General features: G+C 36.7%; 1 protein-coding gene across 1 annotated transcript in view; it reads left to right on the top strand.

The window, feature by feature from the left end:
- The window catches only part of LOC122804723 (dipeptidyl peptidase 4-like), a 1230541-nt gene that overhangs the window by 867037 nt on the left and 339386 nt on the right, over positions 1 to 24118 (top strand). Inside the window, exon 18 of the mRNA XM_044074775.1 lies at positions 3223 to 3321. Coding sequence (XP_043930710.1) covers positions 3223 to 3321 — 99 coding nt within the window. The remainder of the gene's footprint in view (positions 1 to 3222; positions 3322 to 24118) is intronic.

The following is a 24118-nucleotide window of genomic DNA, read 5'->3' as shown; positions in this document are numbered from 1 at the left end:
GGTTCTCCACCAACATAACCAATGAGACTATAATCTTAGGTGACGCAAATATTAATTGGTCCTCTATTCAATTCCCCACCAACTCCTTAAACATAAACCTCTATAACTTCTACCAGCTTATCAACACCACAACCAGACCATCAAAAGACTATTCCTCTGGAAGTATTCTTGACTGGATTCTGGTATCACACCCACATCTTATCTCCAGTAGCGGTACCCTCCCTGACTCCCTCAGTGATCACATTCCCATTTTCGCTCATCATCACTCTCCCTCCCTACAACTGTCTCATACCACCATCTCTATACGCCCATTAAAACATTTCAACCCCAGCACCTTCTCTGACCTACTGAAACAATTCAGTTGGAATCCTCTAAAAATTCTCCCCCTTGATGAGGCCATCACCTATCAAGACACCTTTGCCCCCTTGAAATCTAAAAGAATTAAAAGCAACACTGTCCCCTGGCTATCTAAAGACACATTAGCAGTTATGCACCTCTGTGATAAAGTCTTGAAACAACCACCATAAAAATAAATCCCTAGTCACCCTAAATGAATATAAAATGCTCCACAACAAAGTTAAGAAGCTCATCACTTCAGATCGAAATCCTAGTATACCACACTCCAAAATAATCACAAGGCTAAACCTAGCAAATTCTGGGATAGTATCTCCACTCTCTTAAACCCAGGCAAAAAAAAGAACCCTTGCCCTGACCACAATGCTCCTAATATCAACTTAGCCTTCCAATTTAACAACTTCTTCATTAACTCCATAACCAAACCTTCTCACAAAACCCTTCTTACTCAACCACACCTTCCACTATCTCCTCCTCCTCAGATACTTCCTCCTCCCACCTTCCTCACTTCTCTCTAAAACCCATCCCAGTATCAACTATAAAAAAACTCATTCAGAAATTAAAACCATGCTCCAATGCCCCCAACAATATCCCTTAATTCTTCCTGAAGACAGCTGCAGATGCCATTGCCTTCCCCATCTGTATTCTTAGAAACCGGTCAATCCAAGAAGGCTACGTACCCCAACTCTGGAAAAAAGCCTACATTATTCCCCTCCACAAAGGAGGAAACAATAACATCTCCAACTTTAGGCCTATCGCCATCTTATCTCCCATCTCTAAACTACTTGAAAAGTGTATCCACCTACAACTATTGCCCTACCTCATTGACAATCACCTACTAACTCCCACACAACATGGATTCCGGCCTGGTCACAGTACTACTACCACACTACTCTCCTTCCTTGAAACTGTGAACAAAGCCTGTGACTCCAGATATATTGTATCCACCCTCCCTCTAGACCTTTCCAAAGCTTTTGATACCATCTCTCACACCCTTCTCCTATCCAAACTCTCTAACCTAAATCTATCAGCCCTTATTATCAACTGGTTTACCAGCTACCTTTCCAATAGACAACAAGCAGTCAAATGGAAGAAAGACATTTCCCCATTCCTCAACACTACTACTGGTGTACCCCAGGGTTCCATTTTAGGTCCCCTATTGTTCAATATTTTCATAAATGACTTCCACCTTGCCATCCCTAATGTACAAATCATCCAATATGCAGATGATTCAGCAATTATCTGTTCTGCTAACTCCACTCCCACCCTCATAAAACTAACCCAAGATGCCTTTACATCCACTGAACAATGGATGCTAGATAACCACCTGGCACTTAATGTATCAAAAACCAAACTCATGATATTCACCCCTTCCAAAACTACAACTATCAACATTAGTTCATTCTCCATAACCAGTCAGAATAACACTTCTCTTGAGGTAGTATCCAACGCAAAACTCTTAGGGGTACTCATCGACAAACAGCTCAAATTTGATACCCATATACATATAAATATGAAAAAAACACACCGGAAATTTGGTATGTTCTACCGCCACATTTACTACCTTACTCCATCTACACGATTCCTTCTTGCTACCACATATCTCATCCCTTTTCTCCTTTATGGTGCCCCACTTCTAACCAACCTACAATCTTCTATTAAAACAAAACTCTCTTCTTGCTACAACAAAATTGCCAAATTCGCCATTGGACACAGATCCTCCACTCACCACTGTACTGCCCTCCATAATCTTAACTGGCTAGAGATGCCCGACTACCTTATCTATTCTCATATAATCCTTGCTCATAAACTCATTTTCAGTCCCTCTCTCTTGCCTCAACACTTAAAATGCACCAACCTAACAGACTCCCAAGAACCAATGCTCAGAATCTGATTGAATTTCACAAGCCTGCTCGTCCTGCAGGCAAACTTCTACTTTATTTTTCCTTGGCATGCCTCTGGAACTCCCTCCCACCTCAAATTCGCCTCAACAGCAGCCCATCCACCTTTAAAACTCTGCTCCACTCACACCTAACATCTCTCTGGGAATGCTCACGTTCCCATCCTGCATAACATCCCCAGCAGCTACCTTACTCCCTACCCCTTCTCCCTCTCCTCTTATCATAACTAAATTCAAAAATATTTCACCCACTGATTACATTTCCTCTGGGGCAACATACATATTGTAAATAACTCCCTAGTCTAATTGACTTATAAATACCTACTTATTACTGCTTAGACTTGTAAATACCTACTTATTACTGTTTAGACTTAATATCTATGTTAGCAACGATAGTGACTTTATATTTGTAAACTTTACTAATGTGATACAACTCTGTTTTTTGTCTCTTCAAATTGTACTAATATACTCTTTTGCTTCATGTACTCATCTTGTATTGTAATAACCTGTTGTTTAACAAAATGTATCTATGGAGCTTTTGTCCCCAGGACTCCATTGAAAACGAGCTCCTTCGGCCCAATTGGACCATCCTGGCAAACAAGTTTCAAATAAATAAATAAATAATAGAAAGTCTGCTAGATTCAAATAGATTAAATAGCAATCACTTTTCTGGCATTGTTCAGTTGTCTCAGTTCATGTATTTTCCATGCTGTAGTCCTTAATTTAAATGTTCTGAGCCTAAGAAACTATAACCATATGCCTGCCATTTCTTTACTTTCTTAGAAATTTCATCATTATGGCTTAGCTGTGTTATTTTTTTATTTTTTATTTTCATTCTGTGCTTTCTATGACATGTTCTCACATTGGGTATTTGCTAATATTTGCACATTTAATGGCTGATTGTTGAAATGTGGAGAATACAAATTATAAAATGATCTCTAACGCTGAATTTCCTTCCTCTTGTTCAGAACTGAAAGTTCTACAGAACAACACTGCACTGGAAAATATTCTAAATGATATACAGATGCCAAGTATAAAGTACGGCACAGTCCAGCTTGGTAATTTTAGTAAGTATTTTTATGGTATTGCTTATACATATACTGACATATGCATTTTTCTTTTTTTAAGATAAGCGAGTAACAACTTTGTACTTATTATTACTTAGTAAGAAAAAAATAGCTTATGTATTTAAGACGCGTGCCTTAATGTGTGTGTAATTGACATTATCAGCGGTAGTGTGCCGAGAGCATAAGTAAACTGTGAATGAACTCTCGTTGGCCAAAACATTTAATCCAGGTTTGTACAACTTGCGCTAGCTTGCTTGCTGAGGACCTCCGAGAAAAATGACTTAATCTTCTTAATGGCCTCATGTTGGCAATATAAATAGCTGTTTAATCCCAGTGGAGTACTTAAGAAGAACTGCTTGAGAAGAAGGTTTTGGAACACATTTATTAAACATTAATGAAATTCCTTTACATGTTAAGTATTAGTATTAATGTATTTATTTGGTAGCCACGTTAAAGATCTGAAACATCCGCACACAAAGCAGCTGCAGTGTTGCTACTCAGTAAATGGCATGCTTTAGGCAGTAATAAGTCAGTATGATGAGAACAGCTTTTAATTCTGTAAAAAGAAAGAAGGAAAAGAAAGTTGCTTATTGTAGCCAGCAGTATTTGCCAATGAGGAGCACCAGTAATATAATGAATTTACTGTCACATGTTCTGTTTAAAGTGAGAAGGGTAACTGGCATTTTCTTAGGCTGCATTAAAGCAATTAATTATTTGTTTATTTATTAATTTGTTTGAAGTGTGTTAACTGTGTATTCCAGGTTCACTAGGAACTTAAGTCCCAAACGCTCAAAAAACACTGTCTCTCAGCTAGGCTGTTGCGCATGCTTGAACTGAAATATGAGTTTAGGCAAGTGGCTGCAGGGAGGGAGTGGAAGGCAGGTTTTAGGAATGCAGAAATTAGGGTTATGGAGCAGGAAGAGAGATTTAGGGTTACGGAGTGGTAAGGGAGTTTTAGGTTTGTGGAGTGACTAGGGAATTTAGGTTTAGGGAAGGGGATTGGACTTTTAGGTGTAGTGAGCAGACAGTTTTATGGTTAGGGACTGATTAGGGAATTTAAGTTTGGTGAGAGTTGGAGGTTTAGGGAGCGATCAGGGACTTTAGGGTTAGGGAAGGGGAGTGGAGATTTAGGGTACGCAACTGAGGAGAAACAGTTGGTAGTTTTAGGTTTCAGGTTTAGATTCTTGTAGGGTTATATAATCTATAGGACTGGGTGTTGGATGGGGTATCTAGAAGTTGGAGTTCAGGCTAGTGGGAGTTAGAGCACTTGCTTTTTCAAGCAAGTAGCAACAAGTAAAGCAAATAATTGGAGACGAAAAAACAATACGATAATAATTTTCAAAATAATACCAAACACAACCCTAAAACATTTTGGACATCGATTAAAGAAATCTTACATCCCGGACAAAACTTCAACTCAAACCCTTCTCCTGACAACTCACCACTTGAAACGGCAAAACAGTTCAGCTCTTTTTTTTTTTACAGATAGTATATAATTTCTAACCAAGGATTCCTCAACATTGAATTCAGCCTGCCCAACAGCCACAAATCACCACATCCACTATCATCTTCAAACCTGTGCCCACATCCTATACAAAACTACTCTTAAACAAACTTAAACCATGCTCCTGTTCAGCTGATGACCTTCCAAGAGTGTACCTAAAAATAGCAGCCAATAGCATTGCCTGTCCTGTCTCAATCCTTATAAATGTATCAATCCAGGAATCCCACATTCCCTCTCCGGAAAGTCACACATTGTTCCTGTGCACAAAGGAGGAAATTCAACAGACATGAAGAACTTTAGCCCTGTAGCGGTCTTATCTCCCCTCCCCAAAATACTTGTATTCAAAAGCAATTGCTAGACTATCTCATGCAGGATGAAATCCTATCCATACACAGCATGGCTTCCGTTCTTCCCATAGTACTAGCACTGCCGTTCTAACCTAATGTATACTGTCAATAAAGCTAGAGATAATGTCAAACTAGTCTCCTCCTTATTTCTAGTCTTGTCTAAAGCCTTCAACACAGTTTGTCACAGCAAACTTCTGCTTCAGATGTCCTCACTAGGTCTCTCTCACCCACCCTTCTGTGGTTCAAAAGCTACTTGTCCAGTAGGTATCAGTCAATAAAATGGCACTCCATGCTCTCTCCTTAACTCCCAGTCACCACTGGTGTACCACAAGGTTCTATCCTTGGTTCCCTTCTCTTTAACATTTTCACACACAACAGGCCACCCTAATACAATGCACAGGTGATTCCACTCTCATCTGCACATCTGACAACATGGTACACCTCCAAAAAACTACTCAAGAGGCTTTAGCAACCACTGGAACATGGCTTTGTAACTCACAACTCATGTTCAACCCAAAAAAGACCAAACTACTATTTTTTTTCCCTAAATTCCTCTCTCATTAAAAAAAAAAAACTAAATTTAAAGTCCTCTCTGTTGATAACCATTGAAGTCACTTCTCATAGCAAACTATTAGGGGTGATAGTGGATGATAATCTTGCATTCGACCTGCATATGCAAAATTGCATAAGGAAAAGTCGTCAAAAACTAGGGATGCTTTACAGAGCCAAAAATGTTTCACCGATATAACTAAAGCTACATTTACCACTACTTACTTCCTCCCAACTCTTCTTTATGGTGCTCCCATCTTTACTAACCTCCAGGCTTCACAAAAAAATTAAAATTTGAACAATGCTATAACAAAGTTGCTAAATTTGCAGCACATACCCCTTTTAGAACCCAGCACTGTATAGCACTGAAAAGCTGAAATTGGTTAGAACTTCCACATCAGCTAACATATACACAACTTCTTACCACCTATAAAATTATCCAGTGTCCATCTGCCTGTCCAGCACTAAAAACATTCTGCACAACTATGTTCCTAGTTGGTCATTGCGATTCAGTGACCAAAAACACCTGTCTGTCTCAAGCCTAGCAAATCTGCTGGGCATTGTTGTTAAGGCCTGGAACCCGTTACCTGTATGCATCAGGTCTATACTCTCACTCACATCTTTCAAAACCACTCTGAAAGAATTCCTAGCTAAAATCTAGCTCTGTTCTTGCTCAAATCCAGGAGAAATTATATCCTTAAATGTGAACAAGTATCTTTTAATTCCTTACACCTCCTTACTCTCCCTTCTTCACTTACTTCCTTACTGCTATCTAATTCTCTGCCTTGGCTTTCTCTCTAAATATACCATAAGCATGTTTTCCTTCACTTCATATTGCAATTCCTTTTTGTATTACACTAACTTACCTTTAATTTCTTTACAAACTTTCTAAAACTTCTCTAAATATTGAATGATTGTCATATACCTTGTATTCATTTTTAAGCAATGTTTTTATATTATGTCTAGTTTGTTATAATTATTCAAACTGTATATGTTTTTGTTTTATTTTTGAAGATTAAGATTATTGTTCTTAAAATGTTTTGCAATAATTTTCTCCCCAGGCCTCTGCTGAAAATGGGTTTCTACCCAGGCAGACTGTCCCAGTAATCAAATCTCAATATGCTGCTAACATGTGAGCACCTATAGAAGACCTGTGTAGTCCTATCGATGTAGACCTGTGTAGTCCTATCGATGTAGACCTGTGTAGTCCTATCGATGTAGACTTCTGTAGTCCTTTCGATCCCCTGACTGATTTTCAGGGAAGATCCTTAGGAAGTAAATACCAATGCACAAATGCCTAAGTACTACCAGAGCAGTTTTTGATGTCATTAATAAGAATGTCACTGATTCCGAAATGGACTTAAGTTCCTTAAGAGGACCAGAAGGGAGTGGCATGAATTAAGTGCCACAAAAGTTTTTCTTCTCCTTGCGGGGTGAGGAATATAATATGGTGTTGGACCCCCCCCCCCCGAAAACTATAAGAGTTGTAGCAAGTCAGGCTGGTATAGAGATGGAGTAGGCCAACCGACTTGGTCACTTACAATGTGGACATGCCAATATTGTGCCTCCAGGCTGAGGCATTACCTTGGCATGTAACAACAGTTGATTCACAATAGGACTACTAATTATCGCTGTTGGGATTACATGCCTCCCTCTGCTGCCTATGGTGATGTGATGTGCAAGGAGTTTATTTCTTCATGGAAGGGATGAGGACCAACTTATTAAGAAGTTGTATTGGGCTACCTATAAAACAGCTGGGGGTCTCTTCCAGTGAACATTTTGGTGAACAGTTTCAGTGAACTTCCTTTCTACAATCCTTTCTAAGTAGTGATCTCATAAAATCATATGGTTTTCTGGAAAACATTATCTATACTCAGTCCCCTACAGGTTAATGAGAGGGGATCTATGCCTAGCATATAAGGAATCCACAGATCCAGCCCTGATGGACCTTTTGCACATCCACAAAGTGACCAGCACCAGAAACACAAGATCCAAGGATTTAAACTTTGCTTGCAACATAAATAGAACATGCTGCCAAGACAGATGTGCCTCAAAGGACCCCCATGATGTGGAATAGGATCCCCATCCATGTTAAGCAGAGTCCATCCCTGGCCCTATTCAACCTTAACCATTGGATGAGAAATCAAAAATTCACCTGTCATATTTCTGAGAGACAAAGGCCAACAGTAAATATCCCCTAATTAACATATCCCCACACACTAAACCTTTAGCAGACTCCTAACTAACATACCTCTATGAATAGATGCTCATGTTGCATGGGGACACAATTGGGTTGAGTTGCACTGCTAGGCTTATAACGGCCCTTGTGGTTATTAACCTTGTATATACCTATGAATTTATGAACGTGTGAACAACTTTTCAGAGTTTAGTGTCCCATTCTGTTCAGCCATTTTGATTAATTTGTGTTTGGAACAATTGCCTGTTTCACACACACATACACACACACACACACACACACACACACACACACACACACACACACACACACACACATATATATATATATATATATATATATATATATATATATATATATATATATATATATATAAAACACCAGGTAAACTGTCATGGCTGTTCCCAACTTGCCAAAGTAGATTTATGTCAATACAATATCATCAAGTTTCATAATGGAAGGTTAGAAAGAAGATAGGCCCAATATCCAAAGACCTCATCCACTAATAGTTATGATTTTCTAAAATCAATAATCTCATAAAAGGATTTATTCATTTCATTAAAACCTTCTAAGCTAGTACTATCCAGTAATGAGAAGTTATAGACGTATGCCTTTTTAAATGGATATGACAAGTTGTATAGCATTGCTTAAAAATATAGAACTGTTGTCTAATTCAGCAGTACTAAATATAACCTTGTGTGTGATGTCATCTCCAGTTCCTGCTGTTGTCATAATGAACAGTCCTAGACATCTACATCTGTACAACAGCCATGACAAGTTATGGTTTTCTTCCATTCTCAGAACTAGTATATGTCACTATAACTAGCATTAATGTAGCTTTGAAACTTTGAGGGAATAGTCAGAAATGTCCAATTTGCACATCAGATTTCAATGTTAATGCTCACTCTGGCATGTATCCTACATTTGTAAAGAAACTAGTAATAAATAATCATAATTTAATATGCATCACATAGCCTAAATTCTCATTTTATAACATTTTAGTTGGTAAGGTAGTAACATACAAGCATACATCACAAGTAAAGATTTACCTTCTATACCATTTTAATTTTACCCTTTTTGTATCTTATGTATTTTGTGTATTTATTGGTTTTGTTGACCAGACATCCGCGGTGGTGCAGCGGTAGCGTTGTTGCCTCACAGCAAGATGTTCTCCCATTCGATTCTCGGCTGGAGTGCGGGGAGTGCCTTCTCTGTGGAGTCTGCATGTCCTCCCCATGGTTGGGTGGGCGTTCGAAAGACATATGTAAATGGGCGTGCCTTCATTGAAGGTTGAATGTTGAGCTGGCACCTTGGCGTTTGTGAAAAGCTACTGCAAATCATTAGCGGACCGGAGTTCCGCTGTGGTGACCCCTAACCGGGAAAAGCCGAAAGACAAACAACAACAACGACAACATTGTTTTTGTTGACCAGGAAAGTCAAACTCAGTGTAAGCCATTATCAGAAGAGACCAGGGGAGAAAAGCTCCATTGCATAACATTTGTAATTAATAGTTCACTTTTTAAGAACAGTATTATTTTGTCACAATTATACAGAATAAATATTGTTTACATTCATGAGCTACAATAAGATACGAGGTTAATAGACTGAGTTATGTACAGACTGATAAAGGAAAGGCTCATATAATATATTTGATATGAAAAGCAGTTACCTCTAACAGATTTTATACAAGCAGCTAGGATCTTTATTAAGATCAGATATTGATTAATGTTAGTGAGGGAGAAATATATGTTTGAGTATAGGACATGACAGTTAATGAAAGAGTTCTAGAAGTTTCAAAGAGAAAGTAAAGTGATGGAGGTAGTCAAAAGGTGCTTGAGAGAAAGAGTTTAGGTAAGGTGAGACTGAAAGAGGACGTAAGTTGTTGATTTGAGGGACAATATAAGTTTAATGATATATTAGGTTACAGAAAGAGAGGGATAGAGATCAGGGAGGTGACATTCAAGGTGTGAAGTAAGGCAAATTAATATCAGAGTGGTTGTAAATGGGAAGGTTCATTATCTTGGACAAGGATGTGGAAGGATTTGAAAAGATTAGGGAAGAGTGGGAGATCACAGGAAACATTGTCAACATGGAGATGAGCATGACCATGTCCTGGATTGATTTTGGTATGGTTTAAGCTCTGTTTTGAGGAAGGGTAGTTTGTCTGTCAGTTTTAATTTTGTGGGGATGCCATACCACAGTTTGGACACGTAACAGGAGCATAAGGAGTCTCCTGATTAGTAGATTTAGGAGAACTTAGGAGGAATTTTTCAGAAGAACAGAGATCCCTTTTAGGAGGGTAAGATAGTAGTATATTTTTTAATGCTGGGCATTTTTGGGATAAGAAAGTACCTGAGAGAATATGAGATAGCTGTTTAGTTCAAGCCAGTTTAGTTGTTTTATGGCCTCACAGTAGTGGGCTCTTTGTGTAGCTTTGGCAGCAAATTTTGAAATATTCTCGTGGCAGAAGGCTAGTTTGGTGTTTTGTGTGGCACATATGATAGTAAGGACAGGAGAAGCAGAAAGAAGGGATAATAGTAGTAAGCAGGTAATGTCTCTTGCAGTGTCACTCAGGTACTATTTGATCCTGTAGAGGTAACCTAGTTATTGGTGTTTTTTTAATAGTTTGAATTATATGTACATCAAATACAAAAAATACTTTCATGTAGAAGTCAGGCCAGCTATTCATATTTGCAGATTTTCAGACTTTTACTTGCAACATCATACAAATATCTATGAACATATATAGTCTCATTTCATTAATCATTTAAAATAGCAAATGAGAAACAGCCAAGCAAGAAAAAGTGTATAAATAAAACCAAAACTCACAAGCACTAACTGAATATATTCCAATTAGTTTATTCACTATAGTCACTCTTCCCCCCCCAAGTTTAAAGGTTCTTCTTTTTGATTGGCTCGCAACTGATTTTTCTTTTTGATTGGCTCTTGAGTTATTATGAAGTTATCTGATTAGTTAATTTTCCATTTTATAATAATCTGTTTTTGTTTTCTGGATTGACTGAAGTTCTGAAAATAATGATTTGTACTTATGTTTTGACCTTCTGGTCACTGACTTCAATGGCAAGACTCAGACCCCCCCCCCCCCACACACACACACACACAGTGTAGTGAATGGAGTTAGGTTTTATTATATAAATTAAATTACTTTAGTGTTACCATGGCACTACACTCAAAGTATAGTCAGATCTCACTTTCCATCCACCTCAGCTTCTTTTCCCATGCACTTCTGCTGACTATATTTACCTTCCCCACTTACATTACCGTTAACTCTTCAAACTTCATCAACAATTTCACCCATATTATTGCTCCTTATGTTAGTACATCATTACGCATATCTTACATCTTACAATCTTCTAGCATACACTTACTACCACTTCTCCTGTACATAAGCAGCCCTAACCTAGACACGTTTCCCTTCCAGTATCTTCTCTCCACCCCACCCCCTACCCCATATAACCATCTCCGTCTCCAACAGCATGCTCTGCTTCCACCTGCTTATACTTCTACTATAGCTCTTAGTGTACTCTGCTTCACCCCAACATCCTCCGTGCAGCTCCTACCTACCATCCCCTGGAACACAGTCTCACTAACATTCCACTTCATGCTTCCATTTCCCTGTAGCCTTAACTATATTCAGAACTACCTTCACCCACTTATCCACACCCAAAACAATCTCCCCATACACTAAACTCAACAGCAAAAATAAGAAAACAGTTTAATTTAGTCTCCCTCTTTCAGTTCACAAATTAACTTTCAATGGCAACATCTACTCAAACCTTGGCTTACATTATCAGACAAGAAACTTTTGAGTATTGACTAACAACCCACTCTCAGCTAGATTCTCAAATAAAGCAAAACCAATCGACTTTCATCTCTATCATGTAAACCCCGACAACCTATGTAATAAGGTTGCTGAATTTCATGCATGGATAAATAATCATGCCGCATAAATTGTAGTTATAAGTGAAATTTGGTTAAAAGTGGTTATAAAGGATGAACTAATCCTTCTTCCGTGTTATAATATACGTAGAAGGGACAGAAGAAAGAGAAAAGGAGTCAGAGTGGCTATAATCTTTCAAAACACTGTAGAAATCTTTCTCCAGCAAACTATACCTCCCAAAGTCAGTAACACTGAAATCCTGCCATCCTCACACAAACTAAATAATAATAACAGGGCATGTATCATTGTAATCTATTCCCACTAGTAGATAACATCCCAGCCACTGGAGATTTTTTTCATTGTGCCTCCTCCAGCATGAGACTATGATATTAGGAGATTTCAGTATCAGCTGGTAAAATGCTAAATAATATCACCTCAAACCAGGCCATATACCTGTTTGGGTTTAGTCAACTTGTTTCTACTGCTGCAAGACACAACAACAACAACAACAACAAAAAATCATATCTCGCCTCTTTTGATTGAATTCTTACTATCTCCCCAAATAATATTCATTCTAGTGGCTGCCACCCTGAAACCGTAACTGACCATATATCAATCTTTGCCATTAGGGAAAAAGCCAACATACACATAGAGCACCATTTCAACCTTACAATAAACTGATCTAACTTTAAGAAGGACACTTTCATCACAACCCATAAGCTAATCAACTGGAAGCCTTTATATACCATCCCTTTAGAAGAAGCAATGTCTCAGTTTAACATAACTTTCCTAAATGTCTTCAATTCACTCATCCCTATTAGAACCAAATGTGTTAAAAGTACACCAGCACCATGGGTATCTGTTCAGATCAAATTACTTATAAAACAGAGAGATAAAGTTTGGAAAGAGTGGCAAACAGATAAAACTGGGGTTAACCTCCAAAACTGTAAGTTCCTGAGAAATGAAACAAAATACAAAATCAAACAAGATAAGAAATAGTACTATCTATATCCTAAAGTCATAGTAAGAGAATATTAAACTCTTCTGGTTGTCTATAAACCACTTTCTATAGTCTAGTCACACTACCCAACTTACTCTAACATTTTGAAGCTGAAAATCTAGCAAATAAATTCAACTACTATTTCATTCAGCACCTCTCTTCTTAAAAGCAACCATAGTACTATAACAGCAGCAATATCCCTACTCACACAACCTCCATTATGCCGTTCTACTTCTGCTCAGTGCCCACTGCTACAATCAGAAAATTACTTCTGTAAATAAAAGCAGCCACCCTAACTGCACACGACTTATCCACAGCACACATCAATGTAACTACACAAGCCCTTGCATACCCTGTCTCCATCTGATACAACTGCTGTGTCAAAGAACACTTTGTTCCAGCACTGTGGGAGAAATCCTCTATCATCCCTTTGCACAAACATCATATCTCTTCTGACCTCTCAAACTACATGCCCATTACCATATTGCCCCCCATGCCACCAATAACAGCATTCTATCCCACAAAGAACATGGACTCTGTCCATATAACAGAACTACCACAACCCTTCTTTAATGTCTTAACAGCTTTAAAAAAAAAAAACACACACGGACAGTCCAAAATCAGCTGTATTCCTGGACTTGTCAAAAGCATTTCACACAGTCTCCCATGTGAAACTGATACAAAAACTATCGTAACTAGGTCTTAACTTTGTATATGTCTGCTAGTTTACAAGCTACTGTATCTATCTAGTAGATCTCATTCTGTAAAATGGCAGGCCACTCTCTGTCTTCCGTCCTTGCTTCTCATCTCAGTTGGACTCCCCCAAGGATCACTTTCTGTACTGCTGCTCTTGAATATATTATTCATCAATTATCTCATCGTAACTAGCAAGCCTGCCTCTGTACAACAATATACAGATGATTCCACACTAATCTGCATATCCAAAAACCTTAAAGACTTACAAAACCTATCCCTTGTATCAATCATAGCATGGATATTCAGCTCCCAACTGTTTCTGAACCACAAGAAAACTAAACTAATCCTATTTACCCCCAAGCAGCTCTTTGACAAAACACAGTAATCTCATCTAACAACAACAAAACAAAGTATCCCACACAAAGCTTCAAGATGTCACTGTAGATGATGACATAAAATTTCACATCCACATAAAAGACATGGTAAAACAAAAAAATCATCAAAAATTAAGTACCCTCTACAGAATTTCTCCATATGTCAACAATACTATATATGGACTCTCCTGTTTTGTCCATGATGGTTTTGTCTGAGCTAGAAATTCCCCAGTTTTTAAATGTACAATTTACTATAGCTTTACAGCAAGGGTATAAGTGGTAATAAAATATTTACTCTCAAGCTCTTGTATAGTATATAAGAAAGATAAAGTGTTCAAAAATTATTTCAAGCGATAAAAAAAGTTGGATGACAACAAGAAATGTCTAAGGATGAATGTATAATTGTGGCCGCTGCTCCCAATGCTCTAGCACAAAAACATGTGATAGTTTTTAGATTAGAGGAGAAACTTTCAAGATCAATGGGCATTTTTCTTGTGATTCTAAACAAGTAGTTTATCTAGCTCAGTGCCAAATTTGTCCAGTGTTCTATGCTGGAATAACTTCTAGAAATTTAAAACAACTCATATGCAAGCATTTGTTAGATATAAAGAAACGGAAAATGACAAATGTTCACTTTAAATGTCAGTGAGTTTAGTACACATTATTTTATTTTTTCAGTGATAGAACAAGTTAAATGTGAGTTTAGGGGAAATTTAATTACAGAATATTTAGAAAAACATGAATTAAAATGCCAAATTAGAATTCCATGAATTACCCTGGGTTAACTAAAAATTGTTCTATCAATTCTGTATTGAAACTAAAATACTATAATGCTGGTTAATTGTTATTTGATTTTTTTTCATTTAGTAGATAAATGTATCACATGATATTTATTTTAAGTGTATTTAAATGTTTTAAATGGAGAATGGTTAGTTCTGATGAAGTGTTTAATTGACCAGAATAAAGAAGAATTTGCGATTTTATTTCTTGTACTTGTCACCAGTATAGCACAGTAATTTTTATTTATTAAAAACATACAATAATTAAATATTGGCTTATAGTAAAGGAACTAACACTAAGGTTTACATAAACAAAATTTCTGCTATTCAGAGCCCCTTAAAAGCTAGCAAGGGTTATAAGAATAAATGAGAGGAAATATAGCTAGCGTTTGTGGAAAGGGGAACTTTTATGAATGCCTGTCACATACATGAAAGTCTGAATTTTGGCTATCATGGAGATACCCTCTAGGCTTTGGGGGTTTCTGTTTTTGATTTGAGTCTGCCCATGATGTTCGGAGGTTAAAGTGGTGAATGTCTTTCATATGGGAGTTGAACAGATGAGTGGATTTTCTTGCTGAAGCATTTGGATGAGTCTGCTTTGCCTTGGGGTGTGTGGGTGGATGGAAACAGAGTTATGTTTGCATGAGGAAACCAGTGTCATTGGGGAGTTGAATTTGAGTGATACCTGGAGGCCTGATTGATAGGGAAGTTGCAACTAGTAATGATAAAAACGAATGAAATTGGGATCACTGGTTGAGCAGGAAAGCATATTTTATAATTTAAGGAGGTGAAGCTTTTTAAAGAGCTCAAGGTTGTAAATTTAACAGACTGTCAACCTCTCATATTTCACAGAGCTCGAATTACAAGTGCAATGTGAACAGTATGAAGTAACTCTCCGATTGGCTGTCTTATCTTTGAGAAAGGGGAAGATAGCGAAGTAATAGTTACTGATAATGATCAAATTCTTTCTTCCCGAGTTATACTTGTTAGGTTCTCTTTTCAGCTGTCCGCCAACCTTTCACATTCTGAAGTACTACCTCCTTGTTTCATTTGGCTATTTTCCTTTTTTCTCATAAATATGTGCATTATTATTGGTATGAGGTTGTCTTTTAACTGCATTCCCCCAATTCTTATATGATTACATATTGTTGATTTCTTCAGAACTGATCAAGAGAAGTAAATGTAATGCTTTAGAGATGACATTAAAGACTACATTGCTGAAGAATTCGAACCTTACCAGTTCACTGCTGGATTCTGTTAGTCTTTGTTTTGTCATACCAGACAGTGAAGTTTAACTTTTTGGGAGAGACATTTGCAGCACTTTCCTATAGATTTTTATATTCTCAATATGCATATTTAACAATTGTGCAGTGCACATATAGCAGCAAAAATCATCTGAGAATCTCAAATTGCTGGTTATTTGATTTTTTTTTCCTTATTGTAGACATATTTTAATATTAGCAGAAAGTATGTATTTACTTCTGGGTCCATTATTAATGGCTGGCTGTCCAGTTTTCTGTACTGTTGAACTAATTATCTGGTATTATCACAATAAAAACATCGAATGTGGACACAGTTAACATTACCAGTGCACAGTTACTAAATTAATCTGGATGGGGGGGGGGGGGTAATGCACATAATTTGTGGTTTTAGTGGTAATGAAAAAAAATGCTGAATCTTTACAAATGTATGTTGAAAGACTATTAAACTGGTCAAGATTCTGATAGCATAGAATTAATTCAGTCCGATGTATTAATATGAGATTTGAAGTTATAGAGTGTTATTTATATTTATATTTGTTTTTCTTTGTTCACATTATATAAAATATGGTTTGCCATAAACGCATAATCTTTGAGTCTGTAGCCTGTTATAAGTTACATGGATAGCAATCTAGCTAGTGTTTAGATATGTTAAGAATCCCTCTTAGATACTTTACTTTTGTTCTGGTGAACTAGATGTGAATATAATTAATATATAAAGAAAGGGAAACATCAATACTGTAGAGATTTGTTAAGTATGTTAAATTAATCTAGGAACTTTTCGGAACTAATTTAGTTCATTTGTTTCATTACATTTATACAATACTATACCTTTGAATATTACGGTAACTTAGCATAAAGACTAAATGAATACTACATGGAAAGTCACGTTAGTGGCTAAGAATGTATTTGTTCACATTATTTTCCTTTTATTTCTTTTAGATTGAAATATAATAGTTATAAGAATTCTTGTCGTGTTTGTTTCTTATATAACGTGACAAGTCATCTTTACTTTAGCAATACATTGATGACAATTGTTTGATGTTGACTTAATTTAATTTATAAGAGAAATTAAAGTCTGACTGGATAAGTAAACATTACCGGTTACTCAAGTTATAAATTATTCTCCTTTAATATTTATTGTTTTATGTGCTCAAAAAGAGACGAAGATGGTTAGGAAGGTTAGTCTAACAGATTTATTTTTGTCTGTTAGACTAGGAATGTTCTTCATTATGTGTTTAATGTGGGTTAAGATTTATACATATGCAAGTTTTGTTAATAGGCTTTTAATCTTTTTTTCCTCTAGTTTTAAAATGTCTGACAAAAATGTTTATTATTAAATCACATGGAAAAAAACAATGCTGATTAAGAGAATTAGGAACTCTTTAATTAATATAGAGTTAACTATACAGGAGGAGTTTTACGTATCTAGGATTTTATTAATACATAGTTGTTTTTCTAACTTAAAAAAATCCTGACATGGAACTGACTTTAGTGTCTTTAAATGCTAATAGCTTAAACAACCCAAACAAAAGCTCTAACTTATTGAGATACCTAAAACTAAATAAAGCTCAAGTAGTCTTTCTTCAAGATGCCCATTTTAAAATAAATGACACATTTAAGTGGGATCCTAATAATTACAAAATACTAGCTCAATCCTCTTATAAATCAAAGACTAGAGGAGTAACAATACTATGGAAAAAGACCTCATTGAACCAGAAGTTATCTATAAATATGTGGATAGGGATGGACTCATAGTTATAGTTATATTAAAATTCAACAACAGAATATGGACTTTAGTGAATTTATACTGGTTCCCTGGTATGGGGGTAGGATTAGTTAAGAAGCACTTAGACCTCATTGCAACTACCTCTAAAGGCAATATAACAGTAGGAGGTGAACTGAATTGTATTTCAGATGTTACAGAAACCAAAAATAAGAAATCCCCCGACTATCATCCACAGCTAAACTATTAAAAAAATGGATAGAGACGTTTAAACTAAGAGATGTTTATGATGCTATAGGATCTAATTCATTACTTTTCTCACATCAAGACTATAGACATGGAACCCAATTCAGAACTGATAAAATATAGGTCTCTAAAGATTTATATTCTAAAATTTTAATTTTTTTGATACAGTCATGTCCATTTTCAGACCATAACTCCTTCTTTATTTATTTATTTATTTATTTATTGACATTTGTTAACTGGGTTAGTCCAGCTGAGTTAGAAACCCATTTTCAGTTGAGACCCGAGGAGAAAAGCTGTATTAGAGAATACAACAAAAATCTAGTTACATTCAGTATACGTTTTACAGAGAAAAACAATTTACAGTGGGTTACATTCATTTAACATTTTGCAGAAAAAAAAGATTTCATTTAATCTAAGATTCCCATTTAGTCTACAGTATGAGAAAGTTGTGTAGTAATGGTACAACAAGGTCCAGGTACATCTAGAAATCTGCTAGCCATATGTAAAGATAAAGCCAAAAGAGAAATCTGCTAGTCATATCTAAAGATAAAGCCAAAAGAGGGGTAAAGATATATACATAATAGGAAGAGTAGAGAAGGGATTAAGAGTAGGATAGTATACCAACATGAGGCCTTGTATATGTAAACATACTTAGAGATGAATAATACCCTGTGATTAGAAAGTGTATTTGCTTTATACTTGAGAGATTTGGTAGGCTGTTCTTAGCAGTCTAGGTAGAATGGGCGGGAGTAAGAACTTTGGAAGTGGGAGTTAGGAGAGGTTATGGTAGGGACAAGGTTTGGAGTTGAGCAGATGCTGTTTAAGTTCCTGTTTAAAGTTAGATGGGTGTATAATGGCACGTAGTTCTAAGGGTAGTTTGTTCCGGGATTGGGCAACTGAGCATTTGTATAGTAATTTGTCCACATTTCTCTTTGGTGGATGGACTGCTAGTAGTTTCTGGTTTGAGGTGCACAGGGACCATGATGGGGAGTAGGTGGATACAAGGGTTGAGAGAGCTGGACAGGAAGATGGTTTATATAGTATAGAGTGTACAATTTGGAATTGTGATGTTAAGAGTAGCCATGGGAATTCAAGCCATTGCAGGGAGTTTAGGGGAAGGCAGTAATGTGAGATGTAGTGAGAGTTGGCAATGAATCTAGCAGTTTTATGATATGTTTGTTGGAGTTTAGTCAAGGTAGTGTGCTGATAAAGGTTAGTACTGGAGCAGCATAGAGAAGTGAGGGTAGGAGGAATGCCTGAACTAGGGTGAGTCTTCCATTTGGAGTTAGAAACTTTTTATTACGATACAGCAAACCTAGTTTCTGGTTTGTTTTTTTATGCACTGGAGAAGGTGTAGGTTAAATTTGAGATCATCATCTATTATGACACCTAAGAGTTTAGTTTGTGATTCAGGCTGAATGATTGTGTTGTTGGAGGAAATGATAGTAAAGGTGGATTTATGGTGGGAAAGAGAGTGGGGGAGAAAAAGCAAGAGCTTAGCCTTTTTGGGGTTGAGGATGAGTTGATTATCTGACAACCATTTTTCAGTGGTAAGAAAGGTATTTTGAGTGAGGCAATGTAGTTCTGAGATGTTGTTAGAGATGGAGGTGAGTGTTAGTCATCTGCATATTGGATGAGGGAAGAGTTTGTGTAAGATGTGTAGAGCTCATTTGTAAAAACATTAACTAGTAGGGGGCCCAAGATGGAGCCCAGAGGGACTCCAGTAGGGACTGAAATATAGGGAGAGTAGGAAGATAGCCATCTGACAGATTGTTGTCGAGGTAGCTGGAGAACCAGGTAAGGGAGGTAGCAGATAGATTAAGGTTTGCAAGTTTGGTTAGGAGGATAGAGTGAGATACTGTGTCAAAGGCTTTGGAAAGGTCAAGGAAGAGACAGAATATGAGTAGATTGTTGTCACAAGCCTCTGCTATGGTGTGTGAAAGATAGAAGGGCAGTAGATATACTATGGTTGGGGTGGAAAGCATGTTGTGTGGAAGCGAGAAGGTTTTGCTGGCGGAGGTATGTCAGGAGTTGTGAGTGAATACATTTTTCTAGTATCTTAGAGAAGGGCGATAGGATGGCAATAGGACAATAGTTAGATGTGTCAGTAGAATTACCACCTTTGTGGAGAGGGATAGTGTAGGAAGTTTTCCGTATTGATGGAACTGTAGCTTCCTGGATGGATCTATTGATGAGAATTGATACAGGATAGGCTATAGAGTCAGCAGCAAGTTTGAGGAAAGATGGGGGAGATTATCAGAGGAGGGTGAGCAGGGTTTAAGTTTCAAAAGAAGTGATTTAATGTAGGAGGTGGAGACAGGTTGAAAGGAGAAGAGATTTTTATTTAGATGGTCAGGTGGGGCTGGTCAACTAGTTGTGTTTGGGTTGTTGTGAGTGAGGTTTTGGACTGTTTCGATAAAGTGCTTGTTAAGGAGAGTAGCAGTTTCTTGTGGTGATTTGTTTGGGTAAGGAGAGGGATTTGAAGGGCAACCAGGAGAAAGGATATTGTTGAGGGTAGCCCAGAATTTACGAGGATTGGATTTGTTGTCTAGTTGAGCAGAGCTATAGTAGAACTTTTTGTCCTTATTAGTTAGTTTCTTGACTAGATTCCTCAATTCTCTATATTTTTGAAATAGGGAAGGTTCATTTGTTTTATGCCAGGCTTTCCAGGTGCTGTCCCTTTTATGCATTTGGGATCTAGTATCTTTAGAGCGCTAGGGAGCATAATTTGATTTGATTCTAATTTTTCTGGAGGGAGCAAGGGAGTTAAGGGTGTGTAGGAAAATGTTGCTGAATTTGTTGACTGCGTCGAGTGGGAGAAGTCTAAGGATGGACCAGTCAAAGCTAGACAGTATAGAGTTGAACAGGGAGGTATTAAAGTTAGATAGTTTATGACAGTCTCTGTAGTGGTGTGCCTTGTGTGAGTGGGTAGACTGCCTAAGGATGTAAGTGGGGAAATGGTCCCTTAGAGAGTCAGGTAAGGTTGTGGGGTTATGGTAGAGGAAGGGGGAGTTAGTTAGCATCCAGTCAATGGTTGAGCTGGAAGATAAACTTCTAGAGAAGCGGGTGGGGGATGTTATCAATCGATGGAAGCCATGGAGGTTGATACTGAGTTGGGGTGAATCAGGTATTGGAAATTCGCACAGAGTTTAAATCAGTAGTTATTATTTTAAGGATTATTTCATACATTACAAAACTCAAAGAATTTAAACCTTGGTTAATTTATGAACATCAGTTTTTCCTAAAAATTAATTACAAACCAGAAACAAATATACTTATGGTATGGGATTCATTAAAAGCTTATATATATGGTAAAACCATCAGCTGATACAAAACTAAAAGTAAAGAATGGGAATCAGAATTACAGGAATTACAAAATCAACTTGTATTACTTAAATCCAATAAGAACTTATGTGAGTTAGAAAACAAAAAGAAAATATAAGAAGCAAATAAAAAATATAATGAAATATTATCCAATAAAACTAACTTAGCCATAGAAAGATTAAAAATAAACTCTTATGCTACTTCCCCAAAACATCTGCATAATCTATCTATAAAAGTTAAAATGCAATCAAAAACTAATAATATTGGTAACATATTACATGAAGGAAGAAGGAAGATCGTCTTAGAAATAGGTGACATTTTAGATGCTTTTAAATATCATTATGCAGAACACCATAAGAGTGAAATGAGTATAAATGAAACTTGCAACCTAGATAATATAACCCCCAACATTAAAAAAAAAAATCTCTGAAGAGCTAAGGCCGGAGTTGCAAAAATCAATAACACAGATAGAAATTTTAGACGGGATTAAAGAAAGTAAATTTAACAAGGCACCAGGGATAGATGGTTTAATTATAGAAATTTATAAATTATTTCCCAATGCTATTCTTCTACATAAAACCTTTCTTGAAGTCCAATCATTAGCAACAATTCCTGCTTCATGGAGATATTCTTTAATTACCCCTGTCTTAAAAGAAAATAAAGACCCTAAATATTGCAATACTTATAGACCAATATCTTTGCTTAATAATGATTATAAAATCTTTATGTCAGTTATAGTTAATAGAATGAAAGTCCCACTGTCCAATATAATTAATAAACATCAAACGGGTTTTATATATAATAGACAAACACAGAACAATTAACATTAATTGATTATTTAAATAGAGAAAATCAAGAAGCACTGATAGTTGGTTTAGATATAGAAAAGGCTGTCGATGCTTTAAACTGGAATTATCTAGTTAAAGTTTTGAATATGTTTGATTTTCATCTCTCTTTTATCACATTTATAAAGAGAGTTTATGAAAATAACTTAGCATTTGTTAAAACAGGCCCTTTTACCTCTGAAGCCATACAGATCGCTAGAGGCACTAGACAAGGAGGTCCCGTATCGCCTGTCTTGTTTGCATTAGCTATAGAAATTCTTGCAATCCTAATACGTAACAACTCAAAAATAAGAGGGATAGATGTATATGATCCATGTAGTTCCAAAATAATGTTGTTTACTGATTATGTGCTTCTCACTATACCTAACTCTAAAGAAGTATTGGATGAAGTAGATTTATTAATAGGAAACTTTCAAAAACTCTCAGGTCTCTACTTTAATAAATCAAAAATCAAAGTTCTTGTTGTTAAATAAAAAACAGGAGATACAAGTATCTGTAAATCATATTATTGGTAAGCAAGTTCCAACCTTAGACTATTTGGGGATTGTATTGTGCAAGAATATGGTAGAGATTCTAAATACCAATTATTCAAACATTATAGAATCAAGTAAAATATTGGTAAATAAATGGAACAATATGTTTATAACATTTGAAGACAGACTGCAGTTGATAAAAATGGTCTTACTACCTAAAGTAATATATATATATATATATATATATATATATATATATATATATATATATATAGCCTAGGCTCTTATATTATTACCAGAAAAAAGATTTCTTAAAGAAATTACATCAATATTCTTCATAGGTTCATAGGTAGGTACTAGGTAATTGGCCCTAGGGCCTATACAAGCCTAGCCAAAAAGGTACCCTGGCTTTCGCCCCCAAGAAAATTATTTTTCTGTGCCTTTGTCAAGCAGAACCACAGAAGTGTTTCCCAGGGTGAATTTCCTATTAACCATCCAATCATCAAGATTTTTCTTGAATAGTGTTAATGAGGAGCTCTGTTTGACAAAGATAGGTAGTCTGTTCCAGGGTATGGGAAGTCTCTGGGACAGGATGTTCTCTTTATTGTGGTGACAAGGTTTAGGTCCCTAGAGTGTGCATCTCGGAGGGATTGGGATTTCTTTAAGTGGAGCATGTCCAACAGCTCTGGGTTTGACATAGTTTTGTATGTTAGGCAAAGATCGCCTCTGAGTAGGCGATATGCGACGGAGTAAAGCTGGAGTTTTTTGAGACGGTCTGCATAAGGCATCTGTTTGAGGCTAGTAATCCTCTTTGTGAGGTATTTTTGCAGCCTTTCCAGTTGTTGTAGATGTCTTGTGAGGTACATACCAAAAGGGGTGTTGTACTCTATAATGGGTCTAATGAGTGATGAGTAGAGGGGAACAATGACCTCTTTTTTTCTGGATGAGAAACCTTTTGTGATGAGGTGTGCCACGTAGAAGGATTTCCTGACCACTGTGGCGATGTGATTATCAAAGGAGAGAATACTGTCCACCTGTGTCCCAAGGTGTCTTATCACACTTTCGGTGTTAAGTAGACTACCGTCTATGTGATAGTTCATGGGTACAGAGTTTTTAGCAAAGGGGATGACAATGCACTTTTTGGCATTGAGCTTGGGACCATGTCTTTGACACCAGGCATCTGTCTCAGTGAGGCCCTATTGCAGGATGTCCACATCGTTAGGAGTTTCAATTATGGCTCCTAATTTGCAGTCATCTGCAGATTTAGTTAGCCAAAGACCTTCTGTGTTAGCCTGTACTTCAGAGATGTAGATACCAAACAGGAGAGGGCCCAGGACTGAACCCTGTGGTACTCCACTTGTCACTGGTCTGAAATCTGATTTGGAGTCTGCTACTTTCACGGTGTTTTTTATGATTGAGTCAGGATTAGAACATATTGGAATGAGATTAATAATTTTTTACACACTCTTTATACAGATACATTTATTTTGACAAAATCTCTAATTTTACTGAATGTAATCAATAATCATCACTTAAAGAAATTGGATTTATATTTAATATGGACTATACTAGCAATG

Source organism: Protopterus annectens, chromosome 6.part0 (assembly GCF_019279795.1).
Source record: "Protopterus annectens isolate FY-2018-M chromosome 6.part0, PAN1.0, whole genome shotgun sequence".
Lineage (NCBI taxonomy): Eukaryota > Metazoa > Chordata > Ceratodontiformes > Protopteridae > Protopterus > Protopterus annectens.
Note: the sequence above shows the minus strand (reverse complement) of the source record. Positions and strands in the feature narration are given on the sequence as shown.